The sequence below is a fragment of the Calonectris borealis genome, chromosome 1, assembly GCF_964195595.1.
Source record: "Calonectris borealis chromosome 1, bCalBor7.hap1.2, whole genome shotgun sequence".
Lineage (NCBI taxonomy): Eukaryota > Metazoa > Chordata > Aves > Procellariiformes > Procellariidae > Calonectris > Calonectris borealis.
The window spans coordinates 147,158,582-147,178,380 of NC_134312.1; the positions used below are offsets into that span (position 1 = coordinate 147,158,582).

At 41.1% G+C, this 19,799-nt stretch overlaps 2 protein-coding genes across 3 annotated transcripts in view; one reads left to right on the forward strand and one right to left on the reverse strand.

Annotated features, from left to right (window-relative positions):
• INPP4A (inositol polyphosphate-4-phosphatase type I A) overlaps positions 1-19,799 on the reverse strand; it is a 290,343-nt gene that overhangs the window by 39,605 nt on the left and 230,939 nt on the right. The gene's annotated exons all lie outside the window — the stretch shown is intronic.
• TMEM131 (transmembrane protein 131) overlaps positions 3,244-19,799 on the forward strand; it is a 103,821-nt gene continuing 87,265 nt past the window's right edge. For both annotated transcript variants that reach the window (XM_075134955.1, XM_075134960.1), the window contains exon 1: positions 3,244-3,427. In XM_075134955.1, coding sequence (XP_074991056.1) covers positions 3,280-3,427 — 148 coding nt within the window. In that variant the 5' untranslated portion in view covers positions 3,244-3,279. The remainder of the gene's footprint in view (positions 3,428-19,799) is intronic.

The following is a 19,799-nucleotide window of genomic DNA, read 5'->3' on the forward strand; positions in this document are numbered from 1 at the left end:
CTCTGCCACTCGCAGAAATTTCTGCCTCCATAGCAAAGGTGGCAGGACACAAACCACACATCTGTATTTCAGCAGTTCTGGTTCCTTGCCCAGAAAAAGAGTGTAAACTATCAACGAAGGTACTTCCCGAGAGTTGGAAGCTGGCACTTGGGTGCACATAGGAGCAATACTTTAAACTACCGTAGGTCAGTAAATGTTGCAGTCTTTAAGTACATACCTTTCCACTGAAGGTAGGCAAGACTGAAGGTAGACCGACCATACCTCTTCTGGCACTAAATTTTCTCTGTTTTAGCAGTCATGCTAACAAAGCTGACAACAGCTGCAGAATTCAGAGTACGGCTCCCCATTTCAAAGTCTTTCTGATGTGTTCTCCACTAGAACAGGGCATTTCTTCATCTGATGAGCTAGCTGTTGAACTTTAGTGTCTAAGCACTCATGCAATTTCTGTTTATAAACACAAGTACATTTCCATAAGAAGTATACTCTATGTTTCATCACAGTTTATTATAAGAAGGTTTTTTTTTAAGTATAGGAATTGTTTTTTAAAAAACTGTTTAATATGCTCAAGCAATATTGCAATACCCAAATGTTAATATATATATATGCACTGCACGCATAAACCAAGCAACTTGAAAAGCCTCAAGCATGTATGAAATAATATAACCCAGCTTAATTCAGGAATAAATTAACAGAATGCTTTTTGCTTTATCATTTACAGACATTGAACCATATTGTATTGTTTTTTCCTGCACAGAAAACAGTGGGAGTTCTGGACAAAGATGAAAGAGAGAATATGTACTGCGAGCTATTTGTTTCCTACACATCTAATAATATCTTTTGAGAAAGACGTCTGTATATAGAACAATTAAAAATGCCTGTTTGGCTGTAAGGTTTAAGATTCATACATACCATAATGATAGGACTCACAGTTGTTCTCTCATTTATATCATGGCTTTTTTTTTTTAATAACACAGTCGGCGGTTCCATTTTTACTCCAAGGCAGATTTTGCCATCCTTACATCTTAGTTTCATTAGAGTTCCCATTCATTTTACTGGGTAGGATGCTCTACAGCATGAATTAGAGTGAGAAAGTCTGGCTGCTCAGTTGTGCAACACTCGATTTGAAATACGAGAAATAGAAAATAGCTGACTTCTTTTTCCAGAAAAGTAATGTCTGTACAGCAGAAGCCTAGTTAAGAATGTAAAATCAAGATCATACAGGGTCCACTGTAATAAAGAAGCAGCACTAACTGCTGTTTGTCTTTCTGAGTTCTTTACTTAGATTTGATTATGCTCTTTGATGTACATACCTATCCCCCACAGAAGTCAACATGTGGGCTTCTGCTCACAGCAGTGATCGGGCTTTATATTTACTGTGGTTTGGGTGGTTCTGAGAACTGTGAACAGAGATTCATGCTCCTAAGTCACTGATTCATGTATGTCCTTTTTCAATGCAGTGGTCAAAAGATTAGGCAAGTTTGAAAGATTAATAATTACACAGAAGCCTTTAACTTGATTCCTCACACGTCTTCTGGAAATGATCACTGTTGCTGGGGAAGGCTTCGATCCAGTGTTTCTAACTTTCCATTTCTCCCTTGAAAATAAACCTAGTTGATGCTGTGGCCATAGTTCAACAAAACAACAGTATCCAGAATTTCAAGGTGTCTTTGGGGTGTTCTGGCAATAAAGAACAGCGTATGTTATGATTGTGTAAGAGCCATAACAAATGTTACCGTTTTTAGTTAGGCTGTGCGTTAGTTAGCCCCTTAAGAGGCTCTGGATCTATTACACTATCCAAATATATTACACTGTTGTGACAGTTGAAATCCAACCACGTGTTCAAGCACTTCAAACCCAACATAACATGTTGATCACATAGGGAAATGAATGATTAAGAACACAGCATAGGTGCATACAACTTTTTACTCTAAAAAGCTAAGCCAGTTCATCAGTGAACAGGGACGATTTGTACTACGGACTTTTCCCTCCGCCACTTTATCCAAGATGACTTTGGGAGTGTTGGTCCCGATCTTGGACAGCAGATACCCAGAGCAAGCTACGGCTGCAGTTCACATCTCTTACCGGCAGCCTCGCCACGCTGCACATCCGATATCACAGCTCCTTTCAGCATCGCTGAAACGTACCCATTTACCAGTGCAACCCATTTGACAGACACGGAACCTCGTGCTTGTAATAACGTGCCTTCTCCCCCGCTGCAAACTGGCTGCATGCATTTCAGGAAGGCCCTATAGCCACCCGTGTCGCTGAAACGGATGGTGACAGGTATATGTCTTTCCTCAACAGCGGCAGACGCGTGGTATCACGCCCTTGCTCTAGCACAGGGCCTCACACGACGCCTCAGGCATGCAGTATCTCGGCGTTCTCCCATTTTACTGCTGGCGAGGCTGCTGCGCGGACAGGCCCGGCCCGACCCGACCCGGCCCGGCCCAGCAGCGTGGGGGCGGATTCCCTCACTGGCTACCGACATCTCTGCCCCGCAACCTCCCGCAGCGCGGCCGCGGGGCGGGAAGCTATGGCACGGGAAAAGGACACAAACACCGGAGAGAAACGCCCCCGCCGGGCGGCCGTTGCCCCCGCCAGCGCGGCCGCAGGGCGCCGCGCACAGACCGCCCCGCGCACCATAGAAGACGGACCTCCCACCGCCGCGGCTGGCCAGCGCGTCGCAGCCCTGCGCGCAGTCACCCTCCCGCCACCATCTTGAATGTGGGCACGAGAAGCCCCGATGCCTTCTGTAGGGAAACAACGAGAGCGACACCCCAGCCCTTCAAGAGACGGGGAGAAGAGAGTACTAAAGAGGCGGGATGACCCCACCAGGAACAGCGAGCACCTGCAGAAGACCTAAACTCACATTTAAAAAATAAAACAAACCAAAACAACCCACTCCCCGAACTCTCTGTCCCGGACAGGGAAAAAGGGCGGCTTGCCCGCAGTTAAAATGGCACCTGCTTCCGCCCTTGCCTGGTAACCCCGCCCCCTGGGCGGGGCGGCGCGGCAGCAGGTATGCTCCGCAGTGTGCGTGTGCGCGCGCGCGCCCGCGGAATGTCCCCGCGGGCGAGCGCGCGCGCGGCCCTGGCCAACCATCGCCCCTCCACCGCCCGTCCGTGACATACGCGTCAGGAGACGCAGCGCGCTGCGGAGTGCCCGCCCCCCCGGCCCCGCCCCGCCCCGCCCCCTCCCCCGCCCCTCCCCGAGCTCCTCCGCGCGCGCGCCGCGGCCCGGCCGGAGACACGGCGGACCCGCACCGGCTGCGGCAGCGCGATGACGGCGCGGCGGGAGGCGGCGGCGGCGGCCGGCTGCCCCGGCTCCCCCTTCCCTCGCGCCGGCAGCTGGGCTGCTGCCTGGCGGGGCGCGGCGCTGCGCTTCGCCCTGGCAGTGCTCCTCCACACGGCCCGGGCCGAGAAGGAAGGTGAGACCCAGATTTGCCTTCCTTTCTTGTCCTCCCCCCCCCCCCCCACCTCCTCCTCCTCCTCTTCCTCCGGCGGCCGTTGCGGGGCCGTTGGCGGCCGCGGCCCGCGCGCTCCCCGGCGGCGGTCGCGGCGGGGTTGAGGGGGGGGGCGGCTGGTGAGGCTCCCGGCCTCGCCGCCCCTTCCCCCTCGGCGGGGCCGCCGGGTCCCGCTGCCCGCCGTATGGCTGCCGCGCGGGGAGTCGCTGCCGCTGGCCCCCCACACCGCCCCCGCGCCGTCCCCCCTCCCCGCCGCGGCTGCCGGGGTGCGCCGGCGGGTCTGCGTGCGTGTGTGGTGGCGGGGGGGGCCTCGCTGACATCGCGGTGGACTTGGTGGGGTTTCTGCTCCCTGACAGCGGCGGGGATGGAGCTGGAGCTGCCCTTTAAAAAGGAGAGAAGGGGGGGGAAGGCTTTCTCGCGTTGAGCTGGTTTCCCTGCGGCAGGCTTCCAGCGGGAGACCGAGCCAAGCCAAACAGACGGGCAAACCTGCCTGAGGAAGGGCCGAAATGCACGCTCGGAAGTGACAGCGAGACCCCCTTCGCCTCCCCGAACTTTTGACAGGTGTCTGACGCCTTCGCGAGGTCGATGGCGTTTTCTCCAAACTTTAGTGAAAGTCTGACGGGGACTTTTTAACTTCTAGTGTCTGCTTTTGGCGCATTGTCTTTTCATTGTGGTTTAACAAGGAAAAAAAGCCCCAAGCGAAACACCTAAGCATATTCTGTAGCATTGCTGAGAATGGCTTTCAAGCATTTCCAAGGTGCAGACTCATGGTCTACTTAAAAGTGTGGCTGTGTGGCAGTGTTAAAAAGCAGCAGATAAATGTAATGTATTACAGAAGTAGGTGAAACAGATTTACTTCTGCTGACACAAGAATTTACTTTTCAAGCAAGTTGCTTGCACTGGAGGCGGGTGTATTGGAAGGAGATTGAAATGTATCAGGCCAGATGAGGTCCGAGAGGATGAAACAGGGTAAGAATAAAAAAGAATAAGAAGGGTATGGAATAGGAGTTTAGCTACGAGGCTGTAGTCATGTCTCTAGACCAGACTTGAGGGAAGAAATGCATCCTAATAATGCATATATCAGAATAAATGTAGATATGCCTTTCATTTTCTAATGAAGGGCTGAATTTGAATAATTTCCTAGTAATTTGTTTCTACAAATATGATGATGTTGATATTAAGGTGATTAAAAAAAAATCAATTTTGAGTCAGAGCCACTCTTGTTCACTTGACTTTGTCTTCAGAGGATTTAACATTTAGAAAACAGCATGAAGAAGATACTGTATTCTTAGAGTGATGAGAATCTGTGAGTCTGTCAGTTCAATCTGTAGTGTCTTGAGGTACTAGAAAAGTTCAAATGCTTCAGAAATGCCTATTTTTAACTCTGATTTTGATAGCATTCCTTTACAGGTAATAGCTTATATGAGTTTATAAGCTTTATCAGTGATGTCATATACCAGTATGATGGAATTGATTCATGCCTTAAAAGTTGTGACAGCTGGGGCCATGGTCTGGCTTTGTTCATTTGTGAAGGAGGTACTGTTTTTTCTCTATGGATTTCCTTGGCGTTCCCAGATAAACAAAGGCAGGTTTAGATTCACAGAGTTTGAATGGAGCAAGAAAATGGAATAGTTTGTACTGATACCACTTCCTTTTATTGATACAGTCTATTACTTAAAACTTATCCCAGCAACACTTCTGTCATTTTTAAAAAGCGAATTTGATTCTCATACAGAACACAGATTTTTTTTTTTTCAGTCTTTTCTGACTTCTTACACTCGTTTTTCTTCCCAAGTTTTCTGCTGCTTGAGAGTAATCTGAGTGGTACATTTAAGTAAGTCTTGGTTTGGTGTTTTGGGTTTTTGTTGTTTTCTTTTTTTTTTTTTTTTTATTCGTCTTTTATGGACTCCTTAGAAGAATTCCTTGACAATCTGCATTTGTGGATCACACGTTGAAGACTGTTGTCTTGGAGTCTTCCATTTGCTGAGTGCAATGCCTGTTTGTACCCTGGATAAAAGAACAGTGGAGTTTTAAAGCAAGACAAAGTCAAAAAGTGACTTGTGAGATCCAGTCCCACTGATCTTAAACTACAATCTAAGTGCCAGTCTGCAAGGGGCAGTGACTGAGCATAGGAGAGGAAGGACCAGCTTGGACAATGGGCCTTTAGACCAAGGTACGAGCTCAAGATGAAACAGTAGTTCAGAAGAAAGGAGGGTAGGATGTTTCAGGCTCTGTCCTTCAGCGCTTCACCTTCTACCAGGTTGTGTCAAGTTAAACATAGTAAGACACAGTTTAAAAAAAAAAAAAATCTGGAAGTAAGGAAACAGCTAGGAATATCCTTTCCATCTCCCAAATGTGGACATATATGTTTCACTACTGCTGCAGGAAGGAAGTTGTGGAGAGGGATTAGAACTGAGGTTGTGCATTCTTGCTCCTGTACTATTTCTATGCTGCTGAGTCGAAGGTGACTGTAGTAAGACACAGTGCAGTATATATTCCAGAGAAGTTGTCACAGAAAAAAATGGATAGAAGCATGTACTCAGATAAACGATAGTGAGAGAAGAATAGATCAGAATATCACAAAATAAACTGAAAAATGAAAGTGGAGGACACTATTTTCCTCTTACCTTGCATGTACATGAGGAGAAACTGGGGGAAAGATGGAGCTGATGCACAGAAGAGTAATGCTGGCTTCAAGCTTGTATGGTGATGGAACAGCAAGCAGTTCTTTATGGAGCTGTTACGAGTAGGAAGAAGATTGATTCTGGGATATTACAGATTGATATGACTGCTTCTTAGTTAAAGAGTTTCAGAGTAAAAATGTAACATAAACAGCTTTGCTGTTTGTCTAACAGCAAAAAGCAAAACTGAAATCCTTTGTGTATACAAGCTGTAAGTCAAACTCATGGGGGACAGTGATACTGGTGTACGCTCTCTCTGTGCTAGAGAAATAGAACTTGTGGAAAGTATCTGGTATCTGAACAAATACGGGAGCAGAAAAAACTGCATGGGGACCAGCCAAAAAAACTTAAACATCCCTTTCAGACTAAACACTGATGTGTGGACTTTTTTTTTTTTTTTTTTTCGGTCTAGCTGGGTCCTCTGTGCCCATGTATTGCTGAGAAATGAGTAAGACTGAGAAGGTTGTAAAATTTGTTTCGTTTTTTCACTTAGAAAATCTGTGAACCCATAGCAAAAGAATGACATGGCAGGAAAAAAATTCTGCATTCAGTCTCAAAGAGCCTCTTGCCATTTAGGAGGGGCAAAAATAACTTAAGAGTTTCTTTTGCAAATACATATGATTTTCAGAGTTTTTGTAGGCTCATCCTTTCCTAGTATAATTATTACATTCTGTATTGCCACATGGATTGAGGACAACTTTCAGTTTATATTTGAGCGTGTGTGGTTTTTGCTTTGGGCTTGTTTGTTTGTTTGTTTTGAGGTTTGTTTTTACTTTTTAGTTGTTCTGGGGTGGGGGATGGGGACACAGCAGCCTTCTGGGTTTCAGGTTGAAGGAAGCCATAGCAATGCCATAAGCCTCATGGTCAGTATTATGTTTTGAAGACAAATGTCTAAAATCAGCATGCTTTTTACCTGAGAACTGTTTCTGTGTTTGTTCCTTTATTTATATTCATTTATATTTATTTATATTAAAAAAAACCTTCATGTTATACAACAGCAATTTTTTTTTTAAATTGCCTTTTATTTGGCCAGCTGGCCTGTTGAGACTATTTTGATAGCTCTCTTACCTACCCACCTGCTCACAAGATTGGTGCAATTAGAGCAAGGTTGATTTTAGGCTAGGTTCAATCCCTAACTGTAACTTTTGAAGATATATCTTAGTGCTGGATCTGGGAAAAATTTCTGTTTAAACATCTAAGATCTGATACCAGATCAGTGAAAATCCAGAATGTTCTTTTTTTCTAAACCTTGTCATATTCTCTACTAACATCCTAGAAACTAAGATAGTTACTGAGTATGAATGATAGCTAAGATAATCACAGAAGAGTTGAAGAGGGATGTTGTTATTAGAACAGTGCACTGGGATGCTGGAGTTCTAGTTCTGTTTTTGTCATTCTGTCTAATCTCAGGCAAGTAGCTTTTCCTTTTTGCTTTTTACCTACATCTAAAATTGCAATCCAGGGTAGTTCATGAGAGTATCAAAAGTAGACCAATGCTGGAAGGTGATGTGGGAAAAAGTTTATATGTTTAAAATAGCGTTATAAAAAACTCTTCACATATACTCCTTATTTGTCATATCCTGCAGTCAGAACTAATATAAAGCATGCTATCATTTATTTTAGTACTGATGTTTTGACCCTGACTTAAGTCAAAACATGATCCAGAAAGAATGACCTCAATCAAACTGAAAACACTCTAGCAGCTGAAGTAGCACATCAAAATCATGAACAGTGTGAGGAAAACATAGTGAATAAAACACAGTGAATAAAAATTGTCTCACTGTGTTTTTGAAACTTAAGTATGGGAGAGCTGACTAGGTTTGCACTATGTCTTTGCTCTCGTGAATGATAAATATTAACCATGTACTTGGATTGGAAGGTCTCGTACTCCTCTGCAGAGTCTTTGGGCTAAATTAAATATAAGGAAAAATTTAATGCAATGGACAGGAAATTGAGATTCCACGTTCTCTGTGACCTTCTGTGTAATCTTGGTTGCTGTTCCCTCCTCTGCATCTCTTTCTCCCTCACCACTGTCTAGTTATATTGCATGTGAGAGGCAGACTGAGGTAACCTCACTTGTAGAGGTCGATTGAAGGATAGCGTGCTGCAGTTCAGGGCCTGGGATCATAAACTCTTGAAGGAACTTGCTGTGTATTTGTATAGTGCCTAACATGACAAAGCTCCTCTAAAGTTTGCAGAAGTATAGGCATTACTTTATTTAAAGCTTTCAGTTGTGTTTTTTTATGATTGATTGCCAGTATTGCAATATGGATTATTTTGAGTCATTTGGATACATTTGTGCATGTTAAAATTTCAGCTGTTTGCAGTAAAGCTTGGATGTTTGCTGTGAGTCACTTTATTTCAAAACCTACCCAATTTTGCTCTGCTTAAAGCCATACATGTTATGATTCCATGGTGTGATTTATGAAGTTTACAAGTATAAAGAATCTTTCAAACTGTAGACTTGGTAAATGAGCTGGGAGTTTGACAGTGAATGGTGGATGTTGTGGTTCATGCATAACCAGCAGTAAAAGTTGTGTGACTGAAGCGCAGGCTAGAACTAGTTTGGTTTGTTCCTGTGTTTGTGGGTTCAGCAAGAATAAAAGTCAATAAAGATCCCTTTTATTTCTCTTGCTAGTAACTGCTATCCAGTGTGGTGCCTCTGACTTTGTCAGTATACAGCCTGAACTTACCTGGGTGTAAGAGTAGCTGGGAGAATGTGTGTTTTTTCTTTAAATGACAGCATTTGACGTAAATCTGTACTCTTTGTGGTAATAAGTGGGGGTACTCAAAACTGGACTGGGTAATACTTTGAGCAGCCTGCTCTAACTGGACCTGCTCTGACCAGGAGCTGGGCCGGAGGCCTCTGGGGTCACTTCCAGCCTGCATTATTCTGTGGTTCCAAAAGGTGAGTGTGCTGGGTACTTGTTACAGAAGCAACTGATTCTATCCATTCACCTGTGGTAGTTGCCAAATTTGAGTTTAAACCACAGTTATCTTAAAAATCCTTTCTGTTTTTTTCTAAAAAATTGTGTTAGTATTTCAGCATTTTTAATTATTAATACCAAGATAGAGGATGCAGAATTTCTTCTTGCATAGGAAGTATATCAGTGCATTGCTGAAACGGCCTTTATTTTGTGATTGATTTGTGGCATTAGTAATCTAGCTCATTAATTTGGAAATAGGAACATAGTTCAACTTAGTTTGTTCACTGTCACCCACCTTTCTTATATGGAGGAATTGTTACTAAACAGTCCAGATATGGAGGCAGTAATTCTTGCCACCAGCTTCCCTTTTTCCATTTTGTAAAGCTTGTAAACTGAAAATGTAGATGCCTGATTTAGGAAACCAAAGAAACCAAAGACTATGAGAGTTAAAGGGGAGGTATTTCTCTTTCTAGTCATAAATTCAGGCAAAGAATAATCCTGCATCAGATATGGGTTTGTTAGAGGCAGCTGGTAAAATTTTAACGTGTGATGCAAGAGTGTGGGATCTCTCTGTTTTCTGAACTGTCTACATGGAATAAGTAGTGATTTACTGACTGTAGCAAGGATGTGATGTAGCATGTGCATTTAACACTTTTTAAAATCTGTATTTAACATTTTCTGATAAGCAGGCTTGGATAACTTGTGCTCTGGAATATTAAAGGGACTAAACGATGAGTGTGTATGCTCGTGTACGCTCTCTCTGTTTTTAAAAACAACCTTGGACGTAATGGGGAAATAGCAAAGAGCAGAAGGATTGCAATGTAATTCCACTCTCTGAAAAGCAGAAAGAAAATTGAGGAGTTTTACGCTGGTTTGAGATTTTCCTGCTACACTTACTGGATCTGTCTTCTCACTAAGACTATCATAGAGGCATTTTTAATACCTTTCCTCCTACTGCCTGGAATGCATAGCAGTAGAGAACCATCCGAGAACAACTGGAGTTTTACTGTAGTTATTGAACTGGTTTTAAGGATACCTGAATGAAATTTAATGGAAGGTGGTGTACAGGAAATGAAACTATGTACCTAACAGCTCCTTCTGTCTATGTACTGCATGGAGTTACAAAATTTGATAGAGTTATTTAATATAACTGTTTAGCTAACTCTAATACAACATGCTTAGGTTTTTAAAGTTATTTGTCCAATGTATCCACTAAGTATTCTTCATAAAGCAATGATGCCCTAAGGCTTACGTGAGGGTTTTTTTCAGTTAAACATCTAGATCTATGTTGGACTGTATAGATTTGGTGTAATAGAATGTGCACGGACTTTTTAAAGTTACTTAAACTTAAAAAAATCCCAGATAACCCTTGGTAATAGGGTTTTTTTAAAGTTATTTAAGTCAGGAGGTACAGCTAATAGTAGTGTTAAACAGATTAAATCACCATTTGAGGGAGTGGTGATAGAATAGGAGACAAAGACTTTTTAGATCCATAGATCTGAAGTAGAATGGGGTCCTTGTAGAGGAGGGTGGTAGTGAAGAAAAAAATGGCCGAGAAAAGTTCTCAAAGAGGAGGTTTTTAAAGAGGGAATTTTAGCTTTTGAAAACGGAAAGCTTTCTTTTTTCCTTATAGGCATACTCTATTGGAAACATCTCAAGGTAGTTTCCTCAGTATGAAATTGCATGACTTCAGCATAGTTTGATGTGACTGGCTTATGAAATTTCTTTATTTTTGTAATAGATAAGCTGCAGACTGAAAATGTCTGGCTCAGATTGAAGACGATAGAAGATACTAATATTGAGATAAAGAAATCGGCTATTTGTCATGACATCTGCTTCCACTAGGGGATTTTTGGGTCCCCCATTTGAGATGTTGATATAGTATGTTAAGTGAATTTAAAAACTGGTTATCTGAAGCTTGTAAATAAATATGAAATCATCTAGCAATATAGAAAAAGTCTTAATGAATCAGTGATTTACACCAAAATAGTGTACAGGTATTTGCAGGTGGAATTTGTGGATAATGATAAAAACTATCCAGGCAAGTAGATAAAATGTAGGGTGTTTGGTTCTGATTTATTCCCAGCAGTGGTGCGTGCTCTGCCTTGGAGGTTGGTTACAAGGAGTTCCTCCTGGCTCTATTCTGGGACCTGTCCTGCTTAGTATCTTTGTCACTGATCTGGAGTTGGAGTGTACCAAATCTGGGGAGCAGTCAGTATGCTCAAGGGCAGGGCTGCATTTCAGAGAGATCTAAACAGGACAGAGCAATGAGTTGACAGGACCTTCATGAAATCCAAAAAGGACAAATGGAAAGCCCTTCATACGGGACAGAATAACCACTTGCAGGGGATACAAGCTTGAAATGCTATACATGAGTCAGCAATGTACCCTGGCAACATGCAGAGTGTAGCCACTAGACTGAACAAAGGGATTATTCCTGTTTACTCAGCACTTAATAGACCACACCTAAACCACTGCATCCAGTTTTGCTCTCTACGGTCCCACTGGAAGGCTGCAAAGACAGTTGGTGGGCACATGACCTATGAAGAGAGGCTGAGGGACCCAAAACTGCATGGAGATGAGGCTTTGGAGGGACCTTGTGGCAGCCTGTCAATATCAAAGTAGAGGTTGTGAAGAAAGTGGAGCCAGATTCCTCACAGAGATGCATGGCAGGAGCCTGAGAGACAATGGTCATAAAGTGAAATGGGGAAAGTTTGTTTTGTATCAGGAGGTGCTGGTCTGTGATGATCCGAGTAAGACAGACACTCAAACACTGTAAAATATCCTTGAAAATGCTATTTATTAGAGCTAACACTATAAAGAGAGAACAGTATAGATAATCTCACATCTCTTTTGATGCTGGGAACCCTGAGTTGTGTGGAATCAAACAGGCCTCCAGTCCCTGTGCAACATACTGTGCAGACCCCGTCCATAGAAAGGGTTCCCCCATGTTGGTCTTTCAAGCTGTTGTTGGGTTTTCTTAAAGAAAACAGCTCTATTCGTAATTTCCACTGTCAAGCAGAAAGCATGCTCACGTAAGAACTTCTAGCTGCACTTCTAGATAAAGGCAAGGCCACCCAGGTGGCATAATTGCCGGTACCAAGTGGGAGCTGCCTGCAGGCTCCTCTGTTACAGTGAGCTGGCTGAGCTCATCCTGCAGCCACGGGGTATGTGCAGCACAGCACGGGCCTGAAAGCCAGCCTGTACATGCAGCACAGCACAGGCATCGGCCTACTCAGGTTGGCTCTTGCACGGATCACTGACTCCTCGATGTATTATGGCCTTCCAGTCAGGATCACTACACTGTTCTGGCTTGACATCATGAGACCATATTTCACCAAGAGGACAGTCAGGCACTGAAACAGATTCCCTAGAGGGGTTGTGGAATCTCTGATCTTGGAGGTTTTCAAGGACCAGCTAAACAAAAGCCTAAGCAATGTCATCCAAATTCAGCATTCACCGTGCTTCAGCAGAAGGTTGAGCTGGATGACATCTTAAGGTCCATTCCACCCTGAATTGCTCTGTCTCTGTGTTTTGGGTCTCCCTCGTGATCTTAAAACTGGGTTGGAAGTTGCGGTAACTTTGTCGCAACTGATGGGAATATCCGTAAGACAGGAGAATTCTGGATTCCCGCGTAACCCCATGGTGAAATCAGTGCTATGGTAGCAGTAATTTAGATATAATTTAGATAGAGGCGGAGTTGTAATTGGTTCCAGGAAGTTTCATGTGTCGCTGCATCACTAAAGAAATGTGATCATAGAATAAAAAAAGACCCTGTCGGCCATTCCTTGTTTTTATAGTCATGCATCACATAGGCTTTATTTGTCCCCTAGTTTTCATTCTTTCTCTTGAAAAATTTGTTTCAACAGGAATATTTGTATCACATCTTTCATGTGAAGGATAATATAGCCATTAGTTTCCATCCAGATAATATGACAATAAATTGGGTTGTGGTTGATATGTTAATATACAAGATGTGTTAAAGTAATACTTAACAATCTGTGCAACTCGTATCTGAGGAAATACTGAGAGATCTGGATATTGAATGTTCCAAGTTTGTCTGTTCCTTCCTTGTCCTTAGCAGGGGACATGGAGTACTTGGTCCTTACTGGAGACCATTTCCTTCTCATGTGTTTGCTTCGGTGTTCTGGACCTGCGTGTAACTTCAGTCTGTAAAGCCAGCAATGGGCGGTCTAGAAGTACCAGAAATGACCGTTATCTAGTGAGACCCTTGCATCCAGCCATCTTGCTATTTAATTCAGTGATAGGGAGCTCTGAAACTATTCTTGCCCTCTTAAGTTGTTGCTCCTAAATATAATAAGATAAGGAAGGTGTGTGTGTGGGTGGGAACTTTTATATTATAATATAGCTGCTTTTATATTATCATATATGTCGTCAGTTGCCTTTCATGTAGCTTAACTAGGTCATGATCTGCCCGAATAGCTTTGGCTAAACTGTATCTTCCAAAGTAATGAAAAGATGAATAAATTCCTTGGTTTTGGGGAAACCTGATTATACCTGATGCTGAAGGAGAGATCGTTTTCATTGCCAGAGACTGAATCTTCACAGGTGAAGTTACTCTGCCAATTAGTACTACTGAATATCGTTATCTGATGGAGAAAAGACTGAAACAAACTTCTAGTTCATCAGGGAAAATTTGATCAGAGTTCCAGTACTTGATGAGTCCCATGAATTCTTCCTTTGATTAAATTGAATTTCTCTAAGGAGAAAGACATTAGAGTAAGGAACTCAGAAATTGAATACAAAATTTCTTTATTTAGCAGTATCTAATTGTGCTTTTAAAGTATCTGTATTGGGAAAAAATTCCAATGCTGAAGGGCTGTTTAATCTAGCAAAGGTGTGCATATTTATGTTGAGGCTTGGTGCTAGGCATGTCAAAGTAGAAACGAGAGGTATTTTTGAGTGAGGATAATTGACTGTTCTCTTAGTTAAGGGGCAACTTGGTGATGTGGGGTGGTTGCAATCTTTAAAGTAGAATTAGATGTCTCTCCAAAACATATGCTGTAACTAAGCCTAAGGGTTTGGAATTATTGGGTGAAATTGTGATGTGTTGCGCAAGGTGTCAACCTAGGTCATCATAGCAGTTTCTGAAAGGCTCTGACCAGAAGAGATTGTTTATTTACCTGAGGGGTAACTGCTTCCAAGGTATTTTGGGTAGCTGAATTGAATTTCTGCAGTTAAACATACTTAAGCATTTCATTTCCATATGCCTACTTGCACCTTTAATTTCTTATTAATGTTTTCGGGTTTTTTCCCCAAAAGTGGAATTCCCCTATTTTGTTTCATTCTTCTTGCCCTGTATTTTATCTTCTTTCAACACTTGCTGCAGTTGTTCTTCTCCACCCATTTCTTTTCTGGCTTTATCAGACATTGCAGCCAGGTTTTTCCTGCTGGTCTGTGTTCCCACATGGCAACTCAACAGACTGCTTTGCTAAACAATCAATAAGTAGCATTACTGCCACATCATTAACACTAGGGCTTTAACATTAGGCTTTTCCTACCTTTTTTTGACCTTCGATCATTGTATTTATAGACTTCGTATGATAGCTGATTAAGCATTATCTTGCTGCTCTTTACTTGTCCTCCAGACTTAATAGCTGTTTCCAGTGGACACTTGAATAACAGTTGCCACATGAGCACAGAGAGCGTGGAGATACTGTGCTCCTCCCTCCCAATGATTCATCTCTCCAGTTGTAATTTAGTCTTAACCAAGTTGCAAGTGTTATGCAGCAAAATCTAAATTAACGTGTTGTCCAGGTTCCCTTGTTGTTCTATAAATTCATGCAGTTCCACCCTGATAAGTGACAAAAAATAAGGCGGGGGGAGATCAGGGCAGGGAGGAGAGCAGAACTCTTGTCACTCAGAAGGCCACTGTTCATTGGTTAAGGCCGTAACATTGATTAAGATGAGCGATACAAAGCATCCTCTGTAGCAGGTAGCAAGGTAGGAGCACGGACTGAAAACTGAGCAGTGTCCACAGAGCATAAGCTGTAACTCTTACCTGATTGCATTCACACTGCCAGCAAGACATTTAGATGTTGGGAGGTATCTGTCTAGTGCTGTCATCTTCCTGTTCTGTGGGGTTTTTTGGAAACTCTGAAAATCCCATCCTCCTTCCTCTTTTCTACAGTGTAGAGAACAATTCTTGCTCTCTGTGTAGGTTTATTAAGGTCATTAATCAGCCTGGATGTACGCTTTAAGTAGGTCTTCGCAATGTGTCGGCACAATCTGTTTTTTTGAGTGAGTGGGTTTCGTAGGTCTGTTTAGGGCTAATTTCATAAGAGTGCAAGTTTGGAAGGCTGACGTTAATGGTAATAGTTACAATTATTGTCAATTAATGCGTTGTTCCCCTGAGGCTGCAGAATCTATGAGCTGAATGTCATTTCATGTAAACTACATATTAAATGTTTCTATATGCTGAAAAGGTTAGAATTCCAATAAGTCCATGTTATCTGTGCACACATCAATTTGCAGTGCTACATGAGTAGAAAAACTTATTGCCACAACTAGAAGTTTCTGATTTAAAATTTGAGAACTGAAGTGTGATGAAGATTTAAGAATAGTTTGGACGGCCTGCTGCTTTCCCCTTCTGTCATTGCAGGACAGGTTACCTTGTTTTTGAGGCTAGCTCCAATTAATTTTATGTCTGTACAAGCTCAATAACAACAAATTTATAGAGATATAACCTAACTTAGCATATTGAAATTTTACAATATTTAAAATCGCCATCATTAGAAAGAATAAAAAGCCATAATTTGTATGGCCCAAAGCCAGATAAAAGGATGCTATTTGCAGATGTTGGGTTTCTCTTTAACTTCCTTTTAAATTTTTCCCTCTCTTTAAATGATTTATGAGAAGTTTCCATGAGTGTCAGAAGTATTGTTCTCTTTGGCTTAAAAATAATGTGTGCTAAAGTCTTTCTCCAGATGAGAAAATTATTTTTCCTTTTTTTTTTTTTTAAATTTATACAAAAATAAATGTTCTCATTCATGCCCCCCTACGAAATCTTCATGAAAAGGATATTGTTTCCTGAGAAGCATTTTGGAGCCAGCAATTAAATGTCTTTGGAGGAACAAATGAAATTATTGAAATGTTTAAAAGTAAAGCACCAACTTAAAGTAAATGTTTTAAATAGGTATTTTAAAGCATTTAGCAATTTTTAAAGTAGTATTTCTTTTGGGGTTGTTTTTTTTAAGTGAAGTTTTATGATATTTATTGCTACCATTGAAATAGACCATTTTGGTCAATGGCAGATAACTTTTAAAACTCTTATTACAAAGAAGTCAGATTAAAATAAAAATTGCTCTAGCTGAAGTGGATGAAAATGCAAATTTCTGTAAGGCTAAGTACAGAATAAGCATCTGAGAATAAAGGTATTTGAATAATGTGTGATTCTTTTTTCTGTCCATCTAAAAGCATCTAAAGTAATTTTCTTAGAAAAGTAACTAATAAAAGCAGACTCCTAGGTGTAGTACACTTTTACTTTCAGTGAGCTTTTTTGTTTCTAGGTATGTTTCTACAGTTTTATTGCAGGGATATATCTATTACACAACACATCCGATCAGTGCAAACTGTGTAAAAGAAACCTTCAAGCAGTTGCACCATCTTCTGAAGCGTGAAACAAATGTTGTGAGCCAGATGTGTGAACTGTGTCTTCAGGACGGAGACCCGCTTTCTTCCTTTCTCAGACTATGCAGTAGCTTCATTGTCTGTCTAGGGCCTGTGTTCTGCATCGGAATTGTGCTGTCGCTTTCTGTTTTGTGGCTGGCTTTAAAAACTGAATTGATCACTGAATTCCCAAAAATCTGCATTAGCCTTAACTAAGGGGAAAAGAGGTGAGTGAATGAACGCAATGTGACAGCTCTCCTTACTAGGAAAGGGCCTTGCTGTGTAAAGAAGCTTGTTTTGTATCTAAAGTCAGAAACGACACGAGTAAGTTAGCGAAAGATTATATGCAGACTTAGTTGGGTAACGGTGTTGTGTGCAGTAAAATACAAATTATTTGACCTTTTTTTCCCCTCGCTGTGGAATAGTGAGTCGTGCGCTCAGGTATTGCAGTGCAAGTGATCTACTGTCTGTCTTTAGCTTGTATTAACTTGGGCATAAGTTGGTGCATATGAACTTATTTGAGTATGTGTTGTGTAAAGTCATACAAACAATTTTTTATAATCAGTAGTACAAAATGAGATTTTTAATGAAAATTCTATCTTTTTGTTATTTAGCTTAATATATTGCTTTTTCGTTTCACGTGATGATTAAAGTGCGTTATCTAGGAATGTTTCTATTTCAACTCTAATATGTAAACAAAATAAAAATTTGGCAAGCTGGCTTTTTGAGGGTTGGTAATTAGGGGTTTTGATGAAGAAAAAAGAATGAAAATGTTTCTATGTAAAAAGACTTCGAAGTGAGTTATTTTTGCAAGTGATCTTTACTACTTTGTGTGTATTTACTGTCTTGGCTGTGATAGCTCTTCCTGAGGTCTGTTGGAAAAATTATTAATTTCCCTTCATTATGGACTACTGGAAAAGAAACAAGCGAATTGGCTGTGTAAGTGCAAGAGGATTTAGCTGGAAAAGAAGCTTGCTGGCTGGTGATTCTCTCTCAGAGCCTCTTGCCTGAGATTCGCTGGCTCATAAGAGAATGATCTTTTACATTTCCAGTGAAAAGTCACCTGTTGGGACATAGGCAGAAGTTCAGGCTGATAACTGCACCGACTCTCCCGACTTGGAGAATAGGCCTATCTTTAAACAACTTTTATTGTGTTGAACACCGAACTGGGACGTGTTTCTTGAGGCTCACCAGACTTGTATTCTTGAAGCCATTAAAAATCGTTGCTTGCATTACAGCATAATACTGTTTTTCTTTATCTGTGTGGTATTTAATTTTTTACAATGTAATTTTCCTTTCATAATGATGTTATTTTATCATTCTGTATCCACCTGCCTGTATTTCACATGCTGCTCACTTTTCCACTGTTCAGGATGATTGAAATTGTGTGATTGTGCATAAGCAGTTAATTCATAGTCAAAGCTTTAAAACCAACTCGTCCAGTTTTAGTTGTGCTGTTTAACCGGTAGTGATACAAATGCTATAATTACAATTACATAGACAGAAGTGAATGACATTTAGCACATTGTAATTGGCTCATGTGGTTATAGTTACCTTGAAGTGAGCTTAGTCATTAAGACAAAGGGTTAGAAACTGGACTTTTAAAAAACTTAGTGTAAATTAGGAGAGATTTAAATAATTGATCTGGCCCTATTTTAGTAAGCTGGGACACTATTTCCAGAATTTGGAAAAAATTCATAGACTCGATGATACTGGATTTTATAAATACAGCTTATAAGAAAATTAGAAAATTGGTTTAGATGAGAGTTAAGGGAGAAAACAGTTCTTACAAGCATGTAAGAGGATATATAATGATGATTAACATAAAAATAAATGAAAGCACTGTGTTATAGAACAGCTGTTCCAGAACTAAGTAATATTTCAGAATAGTGTTTTTATAAGCATATATGCCAGAATATACATTCCTATTGAAATGAAGAAATTGACAGTGGCTAAATGAAAGAAAAATTTGCCTTAAAAATCAGACCTTAGTCAGAAATCAGATCTTAGTCAGAGTAGGTCTCATAACCTGTGAACCATGGAGAATTTTTTTTATCATTGCACACCAAGAGTCTTGGCATATTCAGTGGTCTTGCATTACATGCAAATTTATTCTGTTATGTGTAATTCAGGCACATCTAAAGACTGGTGTTGGCTAAAGTGATTTTGATATTAAGTTCCGGTTTACTTTGGAGAAGTGTAGGATTTTAAAATTTTCTTCTTGTTACTTGATGCTTTATAGGTCTGTATGTTTCTTATTTTAAGCTAAAATATAAAAGGCTTGGACCAGAGACAATTAAAATATTTGGCTGCTAGCTGTATAAACTTGTGAGAAGATGCTGCTTAAGCCGTGAGGAATTCAAGTGAATTCACTATCTCTTTAGCCCACTATTGTTTCCATTTTTATTACTTTAGGTGTTTACTATCAAACATTGTGATGTTGTTGGAAAGGGCAGGGGAAAGCATTTAGAAATCTACTACTAATAATGACTAGATAGTGTTCCTCCTACTGTTCCAGAAAGTTGTGGTTTGGGGGGGCGGGGGTTATGGCTGTGGTGGAGGATTTTGTTTTGCCATTTTTTAAAGAGTTTGGAAAAGCCTAGAAAATTCTCTCTGTAGAAAAAGGCGTTTTGGAGCAAGTGGAAAGACCTACATTCATAGTCTTTTTCTGATATCTCTTATGGGCTTTGCTTAAGTCAGCTTTTCTATGAAAAGAAGTTGCATTTTAAAGGCTGTAAATGGAAAACAAACAGAAAATGAAACTTACAGTATTTTTAGTGTTTGCTGTTGCTTATATCACTTCTGTTAATAGTGACCTACTGTCTGAAAAGAGGAAACCAGGATACGCAAGCTAGAAGCTGGAAAAAATCTGACCCTGAAATCACTTAATATTCTAGTAGTGAGAGTGGCTGAAATTGTCACGGATTCTCATTAATCTGATAAATTTGCTTCTTGCGGGTGCTTGAAAGGATAAAGGTTTTCTGCTGAGAGGGATTTCTGTATGCCCCTTAGAAGAAAATACTCTGTTCAGCATAGGTGAGGAGGAAAGGAGACTGTTGATTCTTCTGACCTTGAAATCTGTGGATATGAATCTTCATC